General features: G+C 39.2%; 1 protein-coding gene across 3 annotated transcripts in view; it reads left to right on the forward strand.

Annotated features, from left to right (window-relative positions):
• The window catches only part of DYNC1I1 (dynein cytoplasmic 1 intermediate chain 1), a 314,065-nt gene that overhangs the window by 17,754 nt on the left and 274,665 nt on the right, over positions 1–21,646 (forward strand). For all 3 annotated transcript variants that reach the window (XM_060632523.3, XM_060632522.3, XM_060632525.3), the window contains 2 exons: positions 13,540–13,656; positions 21,047–21,161. In XM_060632523.3, coding sequence (XP_060488506.1) covers positions 13,549–13,656; positions 21,047–21,161 — 223 coding nt within the window. In that variant the 5' untranslated portion in view covers positions 13,540–13,548. Of the gene's footprint in view, positions 1–13,539; positions 13,657–21,046; positions 21,162–21,646 lie in introns of those variants that run through there.

Genomic DNA, 21,646 nt, shown 5'->3' on the forward strand with positions numbered 1-21,646 from the left:
TTTAAATCCTTCCATGTTTCCCTGCTGCCTCAGAGAAGTTCAGACCTCCCGAAAGGATGGCATAGCAACCCTTTGGCTGTAGGGTGACCAACTTGTCCAGGTTTGCCTGGGGGTTCCTGGTTTTAGCACTGCAGGTCTTGCATTCAGAGAACCCCCTCACTTCCTGGCAAACTGGGGTGGCTGGTCACTCAACCTTTGGGATCTGCTATCTGGCTGCATTTCCGCCCTCAATTTCCTCTACCTTTTGTATTCAGTGTTCCATCCATATCAAATTACTTGTCCCACAGACTGGCCATTCTTGTTTCTACCTCTCCTTCTTTGTCTCTGCTTCCCTCTGCCTGGGAAACACTGCTCTTCTGCTGTCCTCAGGTCTCATCTTCCTCTGTGACACTTTGTTATGTCACCCTCTCCGAGGAACCTTCTCCCTGTGTCCTGTGAGCACAGTAGTACCACTGACTACATGGATTTGTGGGATCTTTAGTAGCTTTGTGTTTTTTCTCAGCTTTCTTACTCTTTATCGCCTGTAGAACAAACATGAGGAGAAAATCTGCTGACATAAAGTGGGTGGCTTCAGCAAGGAAAGAACACAAAGGAGAAAGAATGAACCAGTAGAGATGCCAGGGCCAGTAGAGTGGAGCAAGGGAGGATGAGGAAAACCTAAAAGCACAGGCATATGCAGCAGTTAAGAGCACATGCTCCAGACACTAGGGTATCCTGGCTTTGCACATGTCAGAGGTGTTGATTTGAGTCCCTCTTCTGAGGAGTGTTCCTCTGCTCGACATAACATCAGCAGGGATCGATGGGTTTTAAAATTAGGCAGGCTTAATTACAAATTCACCAGTATTTCGTAGTTAATTTGGGAGGGTATTGAATTAATTGGTTTTAAGAGGTCGAGATACCTTAATAGCTTGTATTTTTAGAAGATTAAAACAGGTTGACTTTCCGAACGTTTATATTGTTGAGTTACTTTGAGAAAATCTACTCTGACTGCATGATTTAAGCATTAAAACTCTTCTTCCCCTTATTTTTATTAATATATCCTGATTGTATTTCTTTTGGTATGATAGTTTAAATTTGCCCTTATTTGTAAGGTGCAAGAACATCTGGGTGGCTTGAACTTACCAGTGTCTTCTATCAGGCTAGAGTGCCCATTTTAGGCAGGCCGACTGGCCAGTGCTGATTTAACTTTGCTGCGTGGAAAATCTGGCCCTTTTATGGAGACAGCAGAGTCAAAGCCAAAGCTGGTCATGTCTGAAGATTTGCTTGTTGTCAATTATTTTAAAGATCAGCCTCACAGGTTACTTGAGAGTTGTTTATTTTTAGACATGCTTACTGACCATCTTTGCAACTCAGAGAAACAGCTTCTAGTACAATATATGGCTCTGTTCTAGAGCACTGATATTTTTACATCACTTTACAAAAGAATGCTCAACTGTCAGTATGACTATTTATCCTCAAGGTATTCTAAGCAATAGATTCCAGATTTTTTGAATTTGTTGGTTAAGATAAACAATAGAGGCTGCCAATTATAAATAGAATGGATTTTGCTAAATAATCCTTCTAGAGTCAGACACCTGAGATTCAAATTGTAAACCAGACAGGAAAAACTTACATCAATGGGCATATAATGGTAGTGATTTAGGAAAAGATAGTTCAGTGGATTAGGCAACATTAGGATCATGTCTTGGTAGCACATTTGTACTAGTGGGTGAAAAATCAATTCCCACCCCCTTTCCATGGGACTAGAATTTGGTTGTGTTATAAGGAAGAACTTCTGAGTTCGGTGATTTAAAAGCATAATGCACTGACACAATTTATTGACAATCAGGAAATTCCTGATAGTGAAATCACAGATTTCTCATTCCTGTCTAATGGTTATTTAGCAGTTCAGGAGCACTCATTGCCAGGCACCAGAAGTATGGAGATAGACGAGACATGGCCCTTCCCTTCGTGGAGCTTTCAGTGTAACAGGAGGAGAGAATCACACAAACAGAACATAGGCAGGGAGGCACATGCTCCAGCAGACCATGTACTGGGTGCTCATGGTGGAGTGGTTGGCCCAGCCTTAAAGCCCTAGGAGGCCTTTCTAGAGAGAATGTGATTGAGCTGAGAAAGATGAATAGGAATCACCAGGTAATGAATGATGGGAAGAGCATTTCTGGAATTTGCAAAGGTACAGAGGAAGGAAACAGCTCGATACAGGAAAGTGTGAACTAGGAAGTAGAGGGATATATGGAGAGAGGGATGGGCAAAAAGGGCATTTTCTGCACATGGTAAGGAGTTGGGACATGTTTTGCATCTAGAAGGAAGTCGTCGAAGTGTTTTAGGTAAGGGAGTGAGCTCATTGGACTTGAGTGACAGGAAGATCACCCTAGTGCAGTGTGGAGGATGTGGAAGTCATCAGGGAGTAAGGTTAGCACGGAGACAGGAAGATCAGTTAGAAGAGCATCGTGGTTGTCAGATGAGCCAGGTAAAGACTGGTATTGGGCAGCATGAATGGACATGGGTAGACAAGGGCAGGTTTGGAAATATTAGGTGATGAATTTGGAAGGCACGGTGAAAATTGGCTGTGGCTTTGTGGTGAGTTTGAGGATTTCAGGGCTGATCAAGGGGAAGACAGGACCATGAGGTGGCAGCATTGCACAACGCATTTTAGTGGGTGGTACTTGGATAGTATTGCATGAGAAGGGACATCCTGCACAGCAGGAGACCCGGACACTGCAGGTTGGCACCACCACCCACTAGGTGATGCTGTTCCATAGCCAGGTGGGAGTCTCCGGGGGTTGTTTTATCTATAGCTGGCAAGTATTGGGTGTAGTTTTGTGGGATATGTAAAGCAGGTGGGGTCTAAATGGCTAATACAAGCTTATCTGAGTTGTATTTAAAGCAACTGAATGTGTAAGAATTTGTGTTTGGTGCTAGAGGGCTTTGAACTGATGGTCCTAGCATAATGTCAATAAGTGAATAACATAGGGGCCGTCTTTAACCATTTATATGACAGCAGGTATTTATTGGATGTCCATTAGGTGTGCAATATAAGGCTGAGGAGCCACTGTGCATCATGGTCTGTGGAGAAGTCGCCCTTTTTCACATACTCCTCGAGAGTGCCTATTTAGGTAGAGAAGCTCCTTTCTGTTTGCTCTGAAGTGCTTTTGAACTTCCAGGAGCCCAGATACATGATCTCATATTATATATAGTGATGGAACCCTTATTTACTTGGCTTCTTTACCTGATATGTGGCCTGGGCAGGTGGTGCATTGTTCCCATCTATTTTGACCTGAGGTTAGGTACTTCTATAGGATTCTTTGTTCAAGGTCTCACTTCTTAATTTGTTCTAGTTTCCCTTGTGGTATTATTCCCCAGAGGGCTCTTGTCTCCTTTCTTCTATTTTCTGGTTCCTTTTCTGTCCTAATTCTTAGGGCCACAGAGCCAAAATACTGCCCTCTCATTGTCCAAACTGTTCCATCTTCAGTTTTATACTCTTTCAAGGATGCTACTTGAGATGCTCATTTCCTAAGGACTCTTGATATTGTCTGATAGTTCCTCTAAGATACTCTAAGATACGAATGACTGATTCCCTTAATTGAGGAACAATTCTTTTAACAAAGAGAAGCTTGTTGAGTCTCTAAATTGGTGGGATGCACTGTTGGGGTCAGAAATAACTCAAAATTTTCCAGAACTTTCTGGCAAAGATGACAACGGCTTTTGAGGCCTTTACTTTCTAAGGGCTCTCATCTCTACTCTGTTAACTAGATGAGAGGGCAGATACCCTATGGATTGATTTTTCTCTCTAGCATAATGGGCTTCTGTGCTGAGTGCTTGAGAGTCTCTTCTGTTTAATGTGCTGCAATTGCCAATGCTTGATTTACAGCTTTAGCAGTACGACTTGGGTAGCTCAGAATCATGAAACAGTGCAAGCGGGACTAGAGATGATATGCAGACACAACAATCTTAAATATAGCTCACAAATCCAGCAAGAGAGATATGAAAGGCTTAATTTAGCAGTATCGCTTGATTTCCTAGTCAAGAATTAACCCAGTGTGAGTAAAATTAAGAGGACCCCAGAAAAATCAACATAGATGAGTCCATAGACTCATGGACTAAAATTTTTCCCCTCCTCAAAAACAGTAGTTCTCTACTGACATATATAGATCTTTCGTCTGTGGATGAAACTCTTGGAGTCTTGAACTACCCAGTATTGGCTGCGGTGGTGTGTTTGGCAATTTCAACGGTGAAGCCTTTTCTCGTGTTGTCAGCTCTCCCATGCAATTTACACTTTCTGCCACCAGGTGGTGGTAGAGAGCGACCACAAGATTGGACTGGATATAAACAGATCAAGATCCACCATAAAAGCCTTTTGTTTAAGAAGCTCTTCCTTTTGATTCAAATGAGTAAAATCTTAAGTAAACACTGAAAAGGAAGCATTATTTGGCGAAAGTATTCAAGAATAAGGAGATCTGGTGTTTCCAGTTCTGACTTGTCCGTTTAATGGTGGTGAGCTTAGATTTCTGCATCTCGCTTTCCCTATTTATGGGTAAAATATTGGTACTGGATTGTATAATGTTTGATGTTCTTGTCTTGAAACAAACATGTATAATTGTAATTATTAAAATGGAAAAATTAAAAGAACAAAAGAATTAAACACTTTTTTCACAACATAGAAGTCTGCATTTTATTAGCCACTAGTTTAGTTTACTTCATAGCAAGGCTGAGTGAGCTCCATTAATTTTTTGTGTGTGTGTAGTGAGGGGAGAAGGAGAATGAGCAGTGAGAGAAGTCATCTCAGTTTTTCTTCCTTACCTATTTTCTGGTTTAAGCAAGTCTTTCACATATAGTTTTATGGAATCTTTCCTTCAAGACCTTACTCTTTCTGTAATTCTACTTTTCCGTATGCTATATCCACAGGTCTTAGATCTTCCAGGTATTTCCAAATCATTATAGTTCCTTGACTCTAATCTGAAATATTCTGTTCTCAGTGATTCTACTATTGTGTCTTTCACTTTTTCTTTTCTGCAGAAGAAAGAACTCAAACCCTTCTGTTTAGGTTATTTATATCAACAGCAAAATTTCGTTCAGTCTCTATAGGCTTTAGAATCAACTCCACCTTATAAGAAGCAGGTAAGGCAAAGTGTGGTCTGAGGATCTCTGGAGATCCTAAGATGTTTTCAGAAACCTGTAAGGTCAAGACAATTTTCACAAAATGTTATTTTTATTTTCTTTTTCACCAGATTGGCATTTGCAGTGATGGTGTGAAAGCAATGGTGGGTGACACTGCTGATACTTAGCAGGAATTGAGACAGTGGCACCAAACTAGACCAGTACTGGCATCAACCTTCACTGCCACACACTTGCAGTTTAAACCAACCAACCAACCAACCAACCAACCAACCAACCCTGTTTCACTTAAGAATGTCCTTCATGAAGCAGAAAAAAAAAAAAAATGTTATGTTAAATCTCTACCCTTGAGCACATGTCTTTACTGTGTGACAAATGGGAACAACTTTTGCTGCCTACCAAAGTTCGGTGGTTGTCTCGAGATAGGATTTGTGCAGTAGTTTGAGTTGTGAGCCAAACTACCTGCCTTTTTTCATGAAACACTGTTTTTGTTTTTGTTTTTTACTTGAAAGTACAATTCACAGACAAACTAGGATTATTCAGAGTTGGGTTTTTGGCAGAAATTTTCTCAAAAATCAATGAGAGTGGCATGATCTTGTCAGAATTGACAATATTTGCTGCTAATGACAAAATTTAAGATTTGCAGCAAAAATCAGAATTTTGGAAAATTTATATCAGCTTTACCATACCTAAAGAGTTTTCCTAAGAGTTTGGTAGTGATATTGCCAAGTTTGATTTTTGGATTTTGGAGAGTGACATGTATCAACATTTGAGAAGTCTGCATACTTTTCTAAATAATTTTCTAGATAACCAGTGCATAATGTTATAAAATCATACATGGGTCAAAGGTTCATTCAAAGTTTAAGATAGACCAATAGATTTTAATGTGCAAAAAGAGTGCAAAAAGCTCATCAATTGATGTCATTTCATAATTACATTGCAACAGAACATTAGGAAACTGACATCTGTTGAATTTTGGTGTAATATCGAAGAATGTCCACAATTACCTTAAGAGGCTATTTAAATACTCTTCCTTTTTGGAATACATATTTATGTGAGACCAGATTTTCTTCACAATTAAAATAGCATATCACAACAGACTGGAAGCAGACGCAGCTGTAAGAATCCAGTTGACTTCTATTAAGCTAGATATTAAAGAAATAAGTGAAAATGTAAAGGAATTGCACTCTTCTTACTATTTGTTTTTTTGCCTTGGGAAGTATGGCTATTTTTTCCATAAAAATTTTATATTAGTAACAAGTTTATAGTTATTTTAAAATGAATTATTAGATATTTAAAGTTTTATTGGTTTTAATTTTTAACATGGTTAATGTTGATAGATGTAACCCACATAAACAAAGGCTCTTTGGGGTCACTGAGAACTAAGAGTATCAAGGGATGCTGAAAGCAAAACGTTTAAAAACTGCTCATCTAACAGTATGAGTAGACCATACCCGGGCAACTTCCGACTATGAGATGGATTTTATTAAAAGTTTTGTCTGAGAACAAACTGAGGGTTGATGGGGGGTGGGAGGGAGGGGAGGGTGGGTGATGGGTATTGAGGAGGGCACCTTTTGGGATGAGCGCTGAGTGTTGTATGGAAACCAATTTGACAGTAAATTCCAAAAAAACCCAAAAAACAAAAAACAAAAAAACCCAACCTGGATGAGGGAACAAGTCTCAGAAAATATTCTAGACTTAACTCCTGATGAAGAGGTGTACCTTGTTGCGACCAAGCTCACATTACAAAAAGAATATTAACTGAAAAAAAAAAAGTTTTGTTTTCACATTGTCCTGTTGGCTGTAAAAATTTAGCAAATAACCCTCTCATGTCTTTCACCAGCCAAATCCCTCTTGAGACTTCTATAACCCTCCTTTTATAGAAGGCAAGATATCACTGTATAAATGGACAAATGGTTGTGGTCTGTATCATCCCTTGTCCACCTATCCAGTTGGGAGAAGTCAGCTGCATTTTATGAAAAGCCAGGCAGGTGAAACAAGGTTGGGAAAGATCAAATTTCTTATGCATACCTAGTGGCAGATGAAAAGTTCAATAGCTCATAGTAAAGAGCTGACAAGAGCAATTGTTTTCAGGCAGAAAAAGAGAACTTGTTTCTGGATATTTTTTTCAATGAGTCTGGCCACAGCTGGGCAATGATTTAAACCTCCTAGGATTCTGACTTTAAGCTTAAAAATACATTTGCATATGCCAGCATTAGAAATGGAATCTCAAACTGCTGCCAACGTAGACAACCAAAAGGAAATAGAAGTCTATATTGTTCAAACGCTGAGCCTTGGGAGAGTCTATTACTTGGCAGCTGTGTAAACAGAGCTAAACCCTTTGCTTCTCCTCTGTTAGATACTTGGTTCTAAACAGGACCCGACCATCCCATGATGGTACATGCAAAAATGAAAATGTAGGCTATAGGTCTCATTGCATTCAAGAAACACTGAAAACTTTCTTTTCTTTATGGATGTGTGTGGACTTAAGAAGTGTGAAGGAAATGCAAGGTTAACTGGAAAGACAAGGGCCAGTGTGAAAATGACTTGTGTTGTTTCTTCCTTCCTCAGTGTCCATGTTTTTCTCTCATACATTTTCCTCCTTCTTTTCTCTCCCCATTTCTTCCTCCACTGAGACTTAGGATCATGAGCCATTTCTATAATGGAATGGCAGGATTAACCCTCCCTGCAACTAACTTCTTCGTTAGAGAAGAAACCATTTCTCCATGTGCCTCTCCATCCTCTGGGCGGAAGTGGGTGAGATACGGGAGGATGTCTACTTGGGACAGCTTGATATGTAATTCCTGTGTTCAACTGAAAAATTGAGAAGAATTTTACTATTACTAAATTAAATGACTGCATTTAATTTTTTACAATATTTTTATTTGAGTAACATCTCTTTAACCACATAACTTCCATTTTATAATCCATTAGATTGAGAAGCTCCTTCTATTTGCTCTGAAGTGCCTTAGACTCTCTTGGATCACAGATTGGGTTTTCTTACTCTGATTATATTGCTACTAAATCAGTAACGTGCTATATACCTTTAATGTATTTCTCACTGTAATATTTTTTAAATGATTGCAGTGAACTTTGAATGATGACTTTGGTTATTGAATTAAGGTGGACTTAGTGATGGGGGAAAGGGTTGGCATGGTAGAAAACAGTAATAGTAATAGTAATGATAATAATAATGATGATGATTATAATAATAATAATATAAAAAGGGGAAGAGAAGGAAAGGAAGAAGTAGAGAAGGAAGAGGAGGAAGAGGAAAAACAATTTTCTTGGGTGTTTAATATTTGTTAGGCATGATTCTAAGTTCTTTTCTTATATTGATTCATTTAACTGAGATCAAATGGCCTTTTACTGGGCTCAGAGATGGACTGAAGCAAAAGTTATAAGAACTGAGACATTTGGGAGGATGGGTGGAGATGAGTTATAGTGAAGCAAGGGAATAAAGGTTGAACCAGGGATAAAAAGAGAAATCCATTAGCTACAAATTTTCTGTGCAGTGAACATGCTTATATGTAAATTATTTTGAATTTCTCCAAATAATTTGTTGAAATAGTCCTAGTATATCCACTTCATTGGAATTAATCATATCCAAAATTTATATTTTGAGTCAAAAGTAGAGATTTTCCCCCAATTGTATAGACTGTCCTCATCAATCTTGTCTCCCAGTGTTTTTTTTGTTTTTTTTTCTAAAACTGTGCAAACATTAGATGTCAATGTTTTAATCTTGGTCAATGTGATACTACAAAGAAGTTGCTTTTATTCTGTTATTGTTCAGTTCAATTATCTTCATATGTCCTTAAACCTTAATAGTCATTTGTTATTTCATTTTCCTCTGTGTTGTTTTTTTTTTTTTTCATTTCCCTTGGAATATTAGTGTCTTTGTTACTGGTTTGTAAGAGATTATTTATGACTAAGGAATGTTAACCATTCGCCATGCATTGTAAATGAAATGCCGTGTTTTGTCTCCAACATCTTACTGTGATGTTTTAATTTTGGTTGTACAGAAGTTGTGTGTTGAAATATAATAATGTTCTGCCTTTAAAAAAAAGGGGGGGAATCAGAAGTAGAGAACTGAAATTTGAAAAAAAAAATAATAATAAGTGTTTGGGATTAGTGTATGGAGCCCAGAGGACATGGAGTAGCTGATTTGAACTTTTGGATATCTCTTGTTGAGGGGTGGGTAACTTGGGGGACAAGAAAAGAAAGAAAAGAGATGAAGTGGGGTTGTATTCAGCAGTAGTAAATCTGGAGAATTTGTAGGAGAGCATGGGCTAAGATGCCAGGGTGGGAGGAGGTAAAAAGTGAGAGTTGGGTAAGTGAAGGTAGGTTGTAAGAGAGTGTGGGTAAGAGGAATGTCACCAACAGAAAACAAATTTGGAATATGGGACTCTGCTCTGAGGAGAGCTGAGCAGGCATCATAAAAGTACATCATCTGACCCTGGAATGGATGGAGTGGGCGAGGCTGAGCTGTAATTGTTCCTAAGACAAGGGAGAGGTAAACTGTAGTTGGCTGGTTGGTGGCAGAGTAGGTTGATGAACAGACTTACACCCAGAGGTGGGTGTGATTTCTCTCCTGACCCCTTTTTTAATTTTTAAATGAAAGAGACCAGCTGTGTGTGTGTGTGTGTGTGTGTGTGTGTGTGTGAAGTAGGTGAGCAATAATTAGCAGCGGGTAGCTCTGACTCTTATTTTCTTAAACTGAGAGCATCAGAATTGCCTTTGCAATGACCTACATTAGCCACAGGAAGCTCTATAACTCATGTCCCCCATGCTTTGCTCCTCAATTTGCTTTGCTTGATGTGCAGGGAGATTTAGTGAGTCGGAGTGGCAAGCCCCCCGGGAAAGCCTGGGGAGTTTAGTGCTGACACTGCATTTAGTGCCACGATTGCAGCCTTTTTACTGTGTGTAAAGGGCCATTCATTTACTCTAATGTATACTTCCCAAACCCTTTATGAGGTGTTCTCTTGAGATTTCTTATTCTACTTGGTGTTGGTGCAAAATGTCTATTTTGGAGTAGATCCAAAAAATCAGTAAGTGGAAGATACTCTATAGCTATCTTTTGCCATTGTGTCTCTACGACCTTTAAAAAGTGTGTTACTTGAAACACCACTACCTAATACTTTTTAAAAGTTCCGTTGGCGTTTTTGTTGTTTATTTTAAAAATGTTGGCTGTGCGGCTGGTAACACCAACTTAAATTACCAGCATGGTCAATACACGTTTATCAGTTGTAAGAAGAACTTTGCTTTTTGCAGAAATGTACTAAATATACACCTTACTTCCTGCTCATGAATGAAGGTCAACCAGAAAATCACAACAAATATAGGATATTCTTATTACATAGTTTGCTCCTTAATGACCATAGTATATAGCTGAATTTGTGGCAGGCCCTTTTGGTGGACTAGAAGAAGTCCAGTTGCAACTGGGGAAATGTGTGGGAGAAAATTCTAAGTAGTTTCCACTGGCTGTGTTCAGAATGACACAATTATTGCTTTAATAGTGATCTTTTTGATTGGACATTTCATTTCTGACGGCCAAAAAAATGTCAAAAACATAAATCTGATTGGTCCCCATGGGAGAAGGAAGAGTATATGTAATTTCACAGATGGCTTCTGGAATTAGGGTCGTATTTTCTCCTGCCAGGAATTTTGCCCACTGGTGTTGAAAATTATTGGCAAATGATATTTTAGTGATAAACCTGATTTTTGTCAGTTCCATGGTTTCTCTTAAAAAGAAATCAGAAGATCTAACTGCTTTGATTCATATTTTTCCATGTCAACCATGGAGCTGGATAGAGCTTTCTTCTTCAGGCAGGTTATTTCCTCTCTGCCTGGTCTTAATCACTGCTTTGTGTCCTCATGTTATCTGCCTGGCTCCTGTAGGACTTTGAATTTGTGATTCAGCTTTAAACTTCGTAGGTGGATGACTCAGAATTCTGTTCCACAGCTCCGGTCCCCATCCAGCTTCTCATCCCATCTATAGTATCTATGCATTCTTTCTGCCCAGAAATCCCATTGACACCAAAATCACAACATACTACAAGTTTTTTCATTATTTCTTTCCTGCCTTCTCTTTCCAGCTTCGCTGCTATCCTCCTTGCTTTCTCAAAGTTGAATTGTGTCTGAGTCTTTCTCTTTTGCTTCCATATCTAAAGGCTATCAAGAGTTACTTCTTCCTTCTTAGCATGCTTTCATCTGCCCACATTCCTTACATTAGGTCTCTACATCCACCCACCATCCTCATGCAGGTGCAATCGATCCAGGTAGATCACCAGCCTCTAGGCAGCTTGCTTGATTTCTAGTTTCTGCTCCTATCTGTTTTCCAGGCAGGGACAAGAGTAGGCTTAAGCAGATTCCATTTTTACTTGGTCACTTTCCCCTTCAAAAAGCTGCTGTGATTTCCCATCTCTCATTATACCAAATGGAACTCTTCTGTCTTCCAAAGGCTTTACCTGTTGCCACCACAAATACATTCTTACCAACTAAAGTTTATATTTCTTGGCTTGGATTCATCCACATCTCTTAGCCTGCTGGTTCCCATTCTATAGGTCTTTGCATATCGGTATCTTCCCTTCTTTGCTAGTTTCTGACCTCATTTGATATCCACCTTACATTTCCTCTCCTCCTCAAAGCATATGCTTGCTCATTCTAGTAGATCTTAATTATTCTTTTGCTCTGCATTCTGCCTAACTTGTACGTTGGGGTCAGCAGAGTGGAGTAGTTCAGAGCATGGGCACGCTTGAATTTAGCCGCTGCCATGTACTGACTATGCATTCTTAGGTCTTGCTGAGCCTCCATTATCTGAAATGCAAGCAAGGTATTAATAACAACGCTGGTCTCCTTGGATTGTTATGATTAAATGTGATAACAAATAAATGTTTGGCACTCAGAAACCCACAGGCCAGTATCTCAGAGAACATCTCCGGCCATCCCACATGCCTACAAAGTGCAGTTATGCACTCTTTGAAGGGGAGAATCTGATTTTCCTCATCTTTGTACTCTGATGCCTTAGACCATGCCTGGCAAAGATTAATTATTTGATGATATTTGTTGAAAAATGAAGATAGGGTGTGTTCATGAATTGATTACAAAGATTAATTATTGTGATTATTATTGCTATTATTTCACAATTCTTTGCCATTACACCATGAACCAGAAGGAATATGTACAGTAAAGTGCATTTTACAACTATGAGTATTTTTGGGGAAGTGTGTCTTAGGGTAACTGCAGCTTCTTGATTACCTTCTAAAGGCAGTGACAGGAAGTTTGAGGATATTTCATTCTTTTGTATTCTTTGCTTCTTTTTTGCCTTTCATTCCTCTGTCATCTACTTAGGGATTCATTATATATTCATCATAGCTGCATATAAATAATATGTAAATTAATATTCATGACATTTTGGATTTTTTTTTTGTTTTTTTGCTTTATTTTTGGAATTTGGGTCAGAAGGGGGTTCTTCATTTCTCAGTGTTTCCATTTTCTTAGTTTCCGATTGAGAGCATGAAACAGGCAAATTTAATCATTGGTAACTGGTGACAGTATTCTCCGAACTTATTGTATTTGCAAATATTTCTGGCATCATCACCATTGGCATCACCATGCCCACTAACGTAGAAATTAAATTTCATTCAGATAAATTTTCCCAAGAACTTGCCATGGTGTTACCTACTATTTCATGTGTTCATAGACATCTTTTGCTTTGGAAAGGGAAAGTGCCAGGATAAGCACTATTGTGTTCAGTATGCAGATGAACGTTTTATAGAGATAGGATTGTACTGGAGACAAAATTAATTGTGACAGTTTGGGAGGAGTTTTACAGAAAAAGAAGATTAACATGTTAGGTCTTTAGTGGCTGTCTTCCCTGATGCATATAATGCTAGGCAAAATGAAATCTATGTGCCCAGGCTCAGTGGAGGAATGTTTACTGAGTCCATAGAAATTTGAGCAGGGCACATCTCTAAGGGTTTATGACAGCCTATGTTCTTTCCTCAGTGTGGGGATGAATTGGTGCATTGTCGTCTAAATTGGAAGTCATGGTGAAAGTTCTTTTTTGACTCTCTTATTTATTTATTTATTTATTTATTTACATATTTACTTATTTGTTGTTTATTTGTTAAGAAACTTGCACAGAAAGTGTCTTGCTTATTCTGAAGTTGCTATTATTCTTCAGACCAGAACAGATTATACCATTGTATTTCTTCAAATATTTATGAATACATAAAAAGGAAGATATTTACATAGCATGAGACCAGATCTAACTTCATTTGTTTCTTTGATTCTTCGACATAGGCTACGTAATACAACCTGTTGTGGTCAAAAAGTCACATTTTCAAGCTTTTGAATGATTTTTGCAATGATAATACAGAAAAGTTATTTTTATATATTCACATTTTTTTCTTTTCCTCCAAGGAAACCAACATGTCTGACAAAAGTGACTTAAAAGCCGAGCTAGAGCGCAAAAAACAGCGCTTAGCACAGATAAGAGAAGAGAAGAAACGGAAGGAAGAAGAGAGGAAAAAGAAAGAGGTAAATACTGGGTATTGGGGTGTTGCAGGGAAAAAGGAAAATCACTTGATTCTAAGGGACTGGTCAAATGATTAAGAGGATGCTCTAGAAGAATCCTTCTAGGATCTCTGAATAAAATGAATGGGTATCTGCATACGCAGAGTAACGAGACCATTGTCACCTGCTGTGTCCTGGCCAAGCACCACCTATGGTCCAGAGGTCTCCAAGCCCTAGGTTCACCTTAGACTTGAATAGCACCTGAAAGTGGTCCGTGAAATCTCTATTGTTAGAAATTTCTTAACCTTTCTGTATCTTGGTTTCCTATCCTTAAAATAGGAATACTAATATATATTTTTTGTGGGGTTGTGAGAATTAAAAGAGTTAATCTTGTAAAGCACTTGGTAGTACCCAGGCTCTGGTAAGTGTTTAATATGTGTTAGGGCTCTTAAAAAGAATTATTTATTTATTTATTTATCTATCTATCTATTTATTTATTTATTTATATTTTAGAGGGAATCTTTTTTTTTAAGTCTAGTTTTGAGAGACAGAGAGAGCGGGAGAGCATGCTCGTGCATGAACGGGGGAAGGGCAGAGAGAAAAAGGGAGATTCAGACCCAAAACAGGCTCCAGGCTCTGAGCTGTCAGCACAGAGCCCGATGCAGGGCTCAAACTCATGAACTGAGAGATCATGACCGGAGCCAAAGTCGGATGCCCAACTCACTGAGACACCCAGGCACCCCAAGAGAAAGAATCTTAAGCAGGCTCCATGCTCAGCATGGAGCCTGATGAGGGTCTTGATCCCACAGGCCGTGGGATCATGAATTGAGCCAAAATCAAGGGTCAGACACTCAACCGACTGAACAACCCAGAAGCCCCAATATGTGTTAGTTTTAAGAAAAAAATTTTGCAAAACTACTAGCCTGGGGTGCCTGGCTGGCTCAGTTGGTTGAATGTCTGACTTCAGCTCTGGTCATGATCACACAGTTCGTGAGTTCGAGCCTCGCATTAGGCTCTGTGCTGACAGTGCGGAGCCTGCTTTGGATCCTCTGTGTCCCTCTCTGTCTGCCCCTCCCCTGCTTGCAAGCTCTTTCTCTCAAAAATAAACAAACATTAAAACACACACACACACACACACACACACACACACACACACACAAACTACTAGCCAGAACATTTTAGGAGAACAATAGAAAAATGATGCCAATGGATCTCCATGGTTTCCTAAGGGATGTGTGTTTTTCAGCATAAACAAGGATCCTAGGTCTGATAGAGGGAAAGCAGTATGTCCCCCTCTTGGGGAGAGGGTAGGTAGTATGGTAGTAGACTCTGCTCCATGGACATAGAATTATGACATTTTGAAACTAGAAGAGATTTTAGAGGCTTTCTACTGACACCCCTTGTTACGCCCACAAAGTAGCAGAAACCCAGAGATGAAATATCACTTTCTGTCTGCCACACCCAGAATCCAGGGCTCTGGATTCCCAGTTCAGTGCGTTGCTGTCATGTCATGTTTTCTTCTCCTAGCTCAATCCAACAAATAATTTATTTTTAATTCTCCAATTTGTTGCGGTCATGTAGAAATAGCCCACATCTTGTACAGAAACCAGATGCCAAAGGTGGTTTGGAATAGTTTTCTGAGAAGGAAACTTTATGTGTGATACACTCGTGTGTTTAGAAACCAGAGCTGTCCCATACTTGGAGTCTTTCTGTAAGGAAAAAGAAAATGTCTTTTGATGCCTTACAATCTAGATAGGCTCTGTTTCATACTATAAGGGTGGGAGACCAAGGTAACAGATTTGTAACAATTATTTCCCAACAAAGTAAAACATAATTGCAATTGTGTTTTAGCCTCCTGCCAGCTCACATCTCTCCCGTTCCATTACACTTTGATTGATGCCACAGTCTTATTTGTCCTTGACAGTGCACATAATGTTTTTCTCTTGGTGATCTTTGCTATTATGTATGCAGTCTGAGTGAAGTAGAGGTGAGAGTTGACAAGGAATGGCTATTCATTTCCAGGCAAAGCCAAAAAAGGCATTAGGTTATTATGCTTCCTTTCCTTCAAATGTCAACACTTACTATAGTTTTACAGCACCTGTTATCCTTTACTAATAACCAGTTTCCTTTTAAACTGACATTCTAACATTCAACTTGGATTTCATAGAATTACTACAAAATGTGATGTGGTATGGGAAATCCGGTTCCAAATTATGCTGTCTGCCTCGTCTTTGTCACTTCACCCATGGGGGGGGGGGGGCGCACGGGGAATTGCAGGCAAACAAGGCTGATCGAAACAGGCCATCCTTTCTGTTTCTGTACCCGGCAGCTTTGCCCGATGGGGATTTGGCCCGTTACACAGCAGATGGAGCCCTAGGAGGTTGCCAGTGGCAGGTGGTAGGGAGTGTGGTACACCTGGGCTCTGTATTTTCTGGGCCTGGAATTAAAGCAACGGTCTTAGTTTCCTTGTTTCCACAGGGTTAAGCCTGTCATATCCTGACCTTGCTCCATGGGCTCCCGTGGCAGTACAGAGCCCTCACTCTCCATCTCAAAGGTTTTGATTCGAAAGGTCCGACCAGGGCCAGACTTTGCGATTTATTGGATGACACCATCCTTAAAACCTGTCTTGTTCCTCGGCAACCCGTTTCCCCCTGCAAAAGATCTTTCCTTAATTGGGTCAGAGTAACTTTTGTAGACTGTGATGAGTTGGTTTGTCTGAGCAGACTTTGCCGTAAGACAGAAGCGGGAAAATTCAGTGATTTTGCCCCAAGGCTTTTGAGGTGATGTGGCTGGGAAACCTGGCTCTGCCCTTCACAGAATGGCCTTGAGTGAGTATGAGACCCTTCTGACCTTGTTCTCCCTTGTGTAAAATGGGGAAAATATTGGTGCCTACCTCACAGAGTTCTGTGAGGATGTAAGGAGAACATAAGGCACAGAGGAACTGGTCAGTAAGAAGCAGTGGTTATTCTGCTCTTGAGATTGGCAACCAGAATAGGAGAATGCAACCCCATACGGTTGGCTACATACATTTATCAGGATCCTGCTGATGAGGCCGTTTTCCAAAAATACTGTTATTGGACGGATCTTATAATTCAAGTCTTCCAGTTTCCTGGAATTATAGCATTTTGTAGCTGCAAGAAACCTGGAATTTTCAAATGAGGATACTGGGCCCCAGAAGTCAAAGCCTTAAGGGTAGCCGCCCTTATCTCCAGTCTCAGGAAGGATCCCCTCTTCCAGCCCGTGGCCCTAAACAGAAACCTGGGGTCATTCTTTTACTACCCCTTCTCCAACTTATAGTGGTCATCAGATCCTGGATGGACAAGACAGCACTTTCTTTTCTCCCCCATCTTCTTTCTCCTTAAATCCACATTCTGGCCAGTCTCAGCTACTTACATATCCCGTATGGGCCACACTCTCTCTTGACAGGGAGTTTGTGAATATTTACTTACTGCTTGTACCATTCTCCTACTTCTCTCTATTGTCCTTCTCCTGACTGTTAACTACCTGTCTTTCAGTTCTCACCTCAAACATCACTTCCTCCAGAAAACCTTCTCTTATACCTTTCTCCCACCATGACTAGTTAGTCCAGCCCCTATCCTTGACCTCATCAAACCAGTTAGCACAAAGCAGTATGTTTGCATCTTCACTCGTCTTTCTCTCCTAAGAGAGGACAGGCTTTTGAGGACAGGGCTGGTGTTTTTCAAGTGAATGTCTAGCACAGATCCTGCCACCTAGCAGGACTTCAATAAAGGGTTAAACAAAGAATGATTGAGTGCGTGAGTGAACACAGCAACTAGTTAGCACTAGTCTGAGATGCTGGTCACAGACACCTTTTCCAAACATCTGGAATTCTTTCCTGCAAATATCCTTGGAAATTCTGATCTTGAGTCTATGGGATGCCCCAGTCAACTGTCACTGACTCCTGAGTTTTAAGATTGTCTAGTTTTTGTGGTGTTTGTAGAGTGTTAGCAATAGCCTTAACTTATAGGCTTGATTTTTAACTTTATTTAAGCTTATATTTTAAATGACACAAATTTAGAATAAAAAGGAAACAAAATGCTTCTTAATGCCAATCTGAGTGACTATTTTTTTACCAGGACTGAAAACTGGTGTGAGTTAGGACCACCTAGGTTGATTATCTCCACAGAATCCAGAAAGCTATACATGTATAAAATTACCACTCTGTGCTTCTTTGGATGTCAACTGTTTTCTTGGTTGTGGTATTATGGATGAAATCTGATTTCAAAATAAATATAGTGGCCACCATTTCAGATTCAGTCCCAACTTCATGAAAAATTGGCTTTAATGCAATGAGGTGTCCTTAATGGGGCCACCCTGAAGTTTCGTCCTGTCCTTGACCTTCTGCTGGATTGCTGTAAGGTAGGACGGACAGAGGTTTCCTGGCCTGTCCTCACTTGTTCTTCTAATAACTATGGAGCTGTCTTTGAAAAAGTGACTGACAGTTCTCAGCTGACAAATTTGCTTTCTTTGATTTTCCTCCCTGGGTCTCAGCTGTGATTACTCTTTGCAAACAGAAATATCGTTTTCTGGGAAAGACACCTAGCACATTTTTTAATTGCTAGCACTGCAAAATCACTCCTATTGAGTCATTAAAATATATTAGGATTCTACAGTAATTACATGGAGAAAATCAAAAGTTTCGTGACTAGAGCACTTGGTATAACTAACTGCCTTGGATGTAGTATCACTCTGTTTAGTTTAAGGTACTAATTGGTAACAGATAGGAATTGCCTTTATTTCTAATAAGCCCCAGTTACCTAAGTTTGCATTTTCCTTGTCACCTTTGAGTGCCGATAGCTTTCTTAAACTTTTGTTACATCTAGATGGACATTTGTCCTTACTAATATATGTCACTATATTGCCTTCTTCCTTAAGAATTAAAGAAGGTGGAAGGCAGAGAATGAGTTGTAGAGGCACCTGTATGAAAAGGAATGAAATTTTGGAGGAGGAGTTCAGGTGTGCTGTTTTTGCACAGTGTATGGTTATGCATGCTGATGTGTGACATGCCCTCTAGTGTGTTTCTTAAATGTTTAATGCTTAAAGAATAAGTTTTAAAAAAATCTGTGCCTTTCTGCATAGGACATACATGACAGAAAGTTTTAGATAATATACTCTAAGTTTATTGGAAAGGAAAGGATTAGGCAGATCTTCTTCGGTTCACTCTATTTAAGCTCCATTAGAACCTCCTTGTCTCATTACCATTGACACTCTGTTGTCCTTCACTATGTTTTTGTTAAAAGAATGAGGAAAGGTTAATGACTCTTTTTGTTGCTAGGATATAGCAATGACTCTGTTATGAACACTGGGTCACTGAAAGTTTAGAGGACTCCTAACAGTGCTGTTGTAAAGACGCTTGCTGAACAGAGTGCAGTTGGAGGAAGGATGTAGAATTCTGAGATTCTATAGTTATAGAATTACAATTACCAAAGGGAGATAATTGTTCATTTATTCAATACGTTAAAAAAAATTTTAATGTTAAATTTTGAGAGAGAGAGACAGACAGAACACGAGTGGGGTAGGGGCAGCGAGGGAGACACAGAATCCGAAGCAGGCTCCAGGCTCTGAGCTGTCAGCACAGAGCCTGACATGAGGTTCAAACTCTTGAACTGAGAGCTAATGACCGGAGCTCAAGTTAGACACTTAACCTCTCAGCTTTACTGTGAGGATATAGTGGTGAACAAAATAAACACATATCTGCTCTCAGTAAAGCTGAAAGTCCAGTGATGGCTAAACTCTCCACTGTAAAATCATATTGTTTCATACTGGCTTCCTAAGATGGATTTTGCTTATCTTAGTTTTTCCATTTGCATTTCAGTAACTTCTATGGTAATTCCCTTTTGTTTGATTTCCTCCTTCCTTTTTTTAACTTTCTGATATGTGACTGTTGATATAGATCCTCACTCTGCAAGGCCCTCCTTCCTATTTTAGTTCTATCTTTGCCTCTGTTGTGCGCATACACTTTGGAACTTTCTTCAATAAGTTTAAATGTTAAAATTGGAAAAGAATGTGAACTTTGCTATCTTCACGGATAGAGATTAAACTGTCATTTCAGAATTTTGGGCTAGGTGAGAGTGCCAGAAAGCCTCTAGTGCTCTCATTAGCCTTCATCAACCCCCACAATGACAGTTTTTCCTCAAATGACAGATAGACTTCAAATATGAGAGCATTTTAAGCCTGAGATGAATAATAACAAAAGTGTCGAGCCCAGCATTATGTGCAGAGATGCATTTTGCTTATAATCATTGTGTAGGTTGTCATCTGGAAGTAAAAGTTGCATGGACTTCTTCTGCTTCAGATGCCAAGATGTAAATTATGCTTTGGTGCTTTGAAATGTACCCGGCTACCCTTGAAGCAGATAATATACCTGTTAGGGTACCCAACTTGCCCCTCGGGAGGAGGGTGTGTTTGGTAACTGGATAATTGGCTTTGACAACCTTAAGATAGCTTCACTTTTGTAAACTCTCAAAGCTTTATCATGAAGCAGGATGTTACCATGTTTCAGATGTGGGATAAATGCCTTAAGTAAGTAATTAACTGTGTTAGGAAATAGAAAAGACCTGAATGTTTAATTAGCCCAGAATCCCACCGATGACCTTCTTTAACCTGTATTTTGTTGTTCCTATCCTATAGAAAACACGAACCAGACATAGGATCTGTCTATATGAAGCCCTGTGTTTGTTTGACAGAATTTGGGAAACTTCTTCTGAATGATTTTTTTTATTCTATATTTTTCTACAAGATAATTTTCTCCCTTGAGTTAATATATTTAATGGAAGCCTGTGAAAATCAGAATTAAGTTACAACACTTAGATATCAATATTGCTCACATGCCTCAATAAATATTGTAGCATGGTTTATTTTAAACCATGGTAAACTTAGATTGCTGATACAGAGTGTATTTTACAGTTACAGATTTCAGAACTAGTTTTATTTTTTAGTTAGATCCCAGTAATTCTTTGTTTTTGTAATTCCAACATGGGGCGTGAATATTATAAACACGCACTCATCAAGAATTGATAGATAGTATGTCTTCCCAGAAGGGACAATGGGGTTGAAAAAGGCAAACAGAATTAAAAAAAAGAATAATCCATATTATCCCAGCCAGAAATACTTAACTCTGATGGTTTCTTTCAAAACTGAGTGAGAGAAACTTTCATACCATGCGATAAAAGCAGGGGAAAAAAAACCTTCAAACAAAAGAGAAAGCACCGGGTTAGTAATTATTAAGTGGAGCAGTTGCAGTGTTTTTTCATCCTTTATACACATGATTATATCTATTTATGGCTTTTGCTTGGTCTTCACTGCCACGCATTTACCACTTTCAGTTTAAGCCAGGAAAAGCATATACTTAGTTCTGTTATTAACTTTTCTTACTGGCATCTACTCTTTTTAGGCTGATATGCAGCAAAAGAAAGAACCTGTTCAGGATGACTCTGATCTGGATCGCAAACGCAGAGAGACAGAGGCTCTTTTGCAAAGCATTGGTATATCACCGGAGCCCCCTCTAGGTACCTGAACGGTGTTACTGTTTTCTTAAATTTGACTTGCATGGGATTTACCATGTCCAGCGTTTACTGTTCTTTTATGTTTCTTTTATTTTTATTTTTGAAGAAATTCTGTGGCTTATGGTTCAGCTGTATTTATTTTTGGAATTGAGGGGGCTGGAAGGAGATGGAAAGACAGATTGCTGCTTATTGACTGATTATATGGTCAACCGTCTCTACTGTGTACTAGTAGATTATTTTATACTTGTTAAACGAGTTGCCACATGGTAAACACAAGAAATCTTGGAATTTTTTTCTTAAATTGTTCTTCATTTCCATCACTGAATCCCAGCCTCTCTCTGCCAACCTAAATACTGTGAATCTGGTTATGAATTTCATAACCACTACAGGCATAGAATTATTCCATGATGAAAATAGAAAGCTCAGTGGGAAATGTGAAGGAAAACTTAAAATAGTGACAAATTAACAGCTACTTAACAAGTTTAAAT

This window comes from Panthera onca, chromosome A2, assembly GCF_046562875.1.
Source record: "Panthera onca isolate mPanOnc1 chromosome A2, mPanOnc1 haplotype 2, whole genome shotgun sequence".
Classification (NCBI taxonomy): domain Eukaryota; kingdom Metazoa; phylum Chordata; class Mammalia; order Carnivora; family Felidae; genus Panthera; species Panthera onca.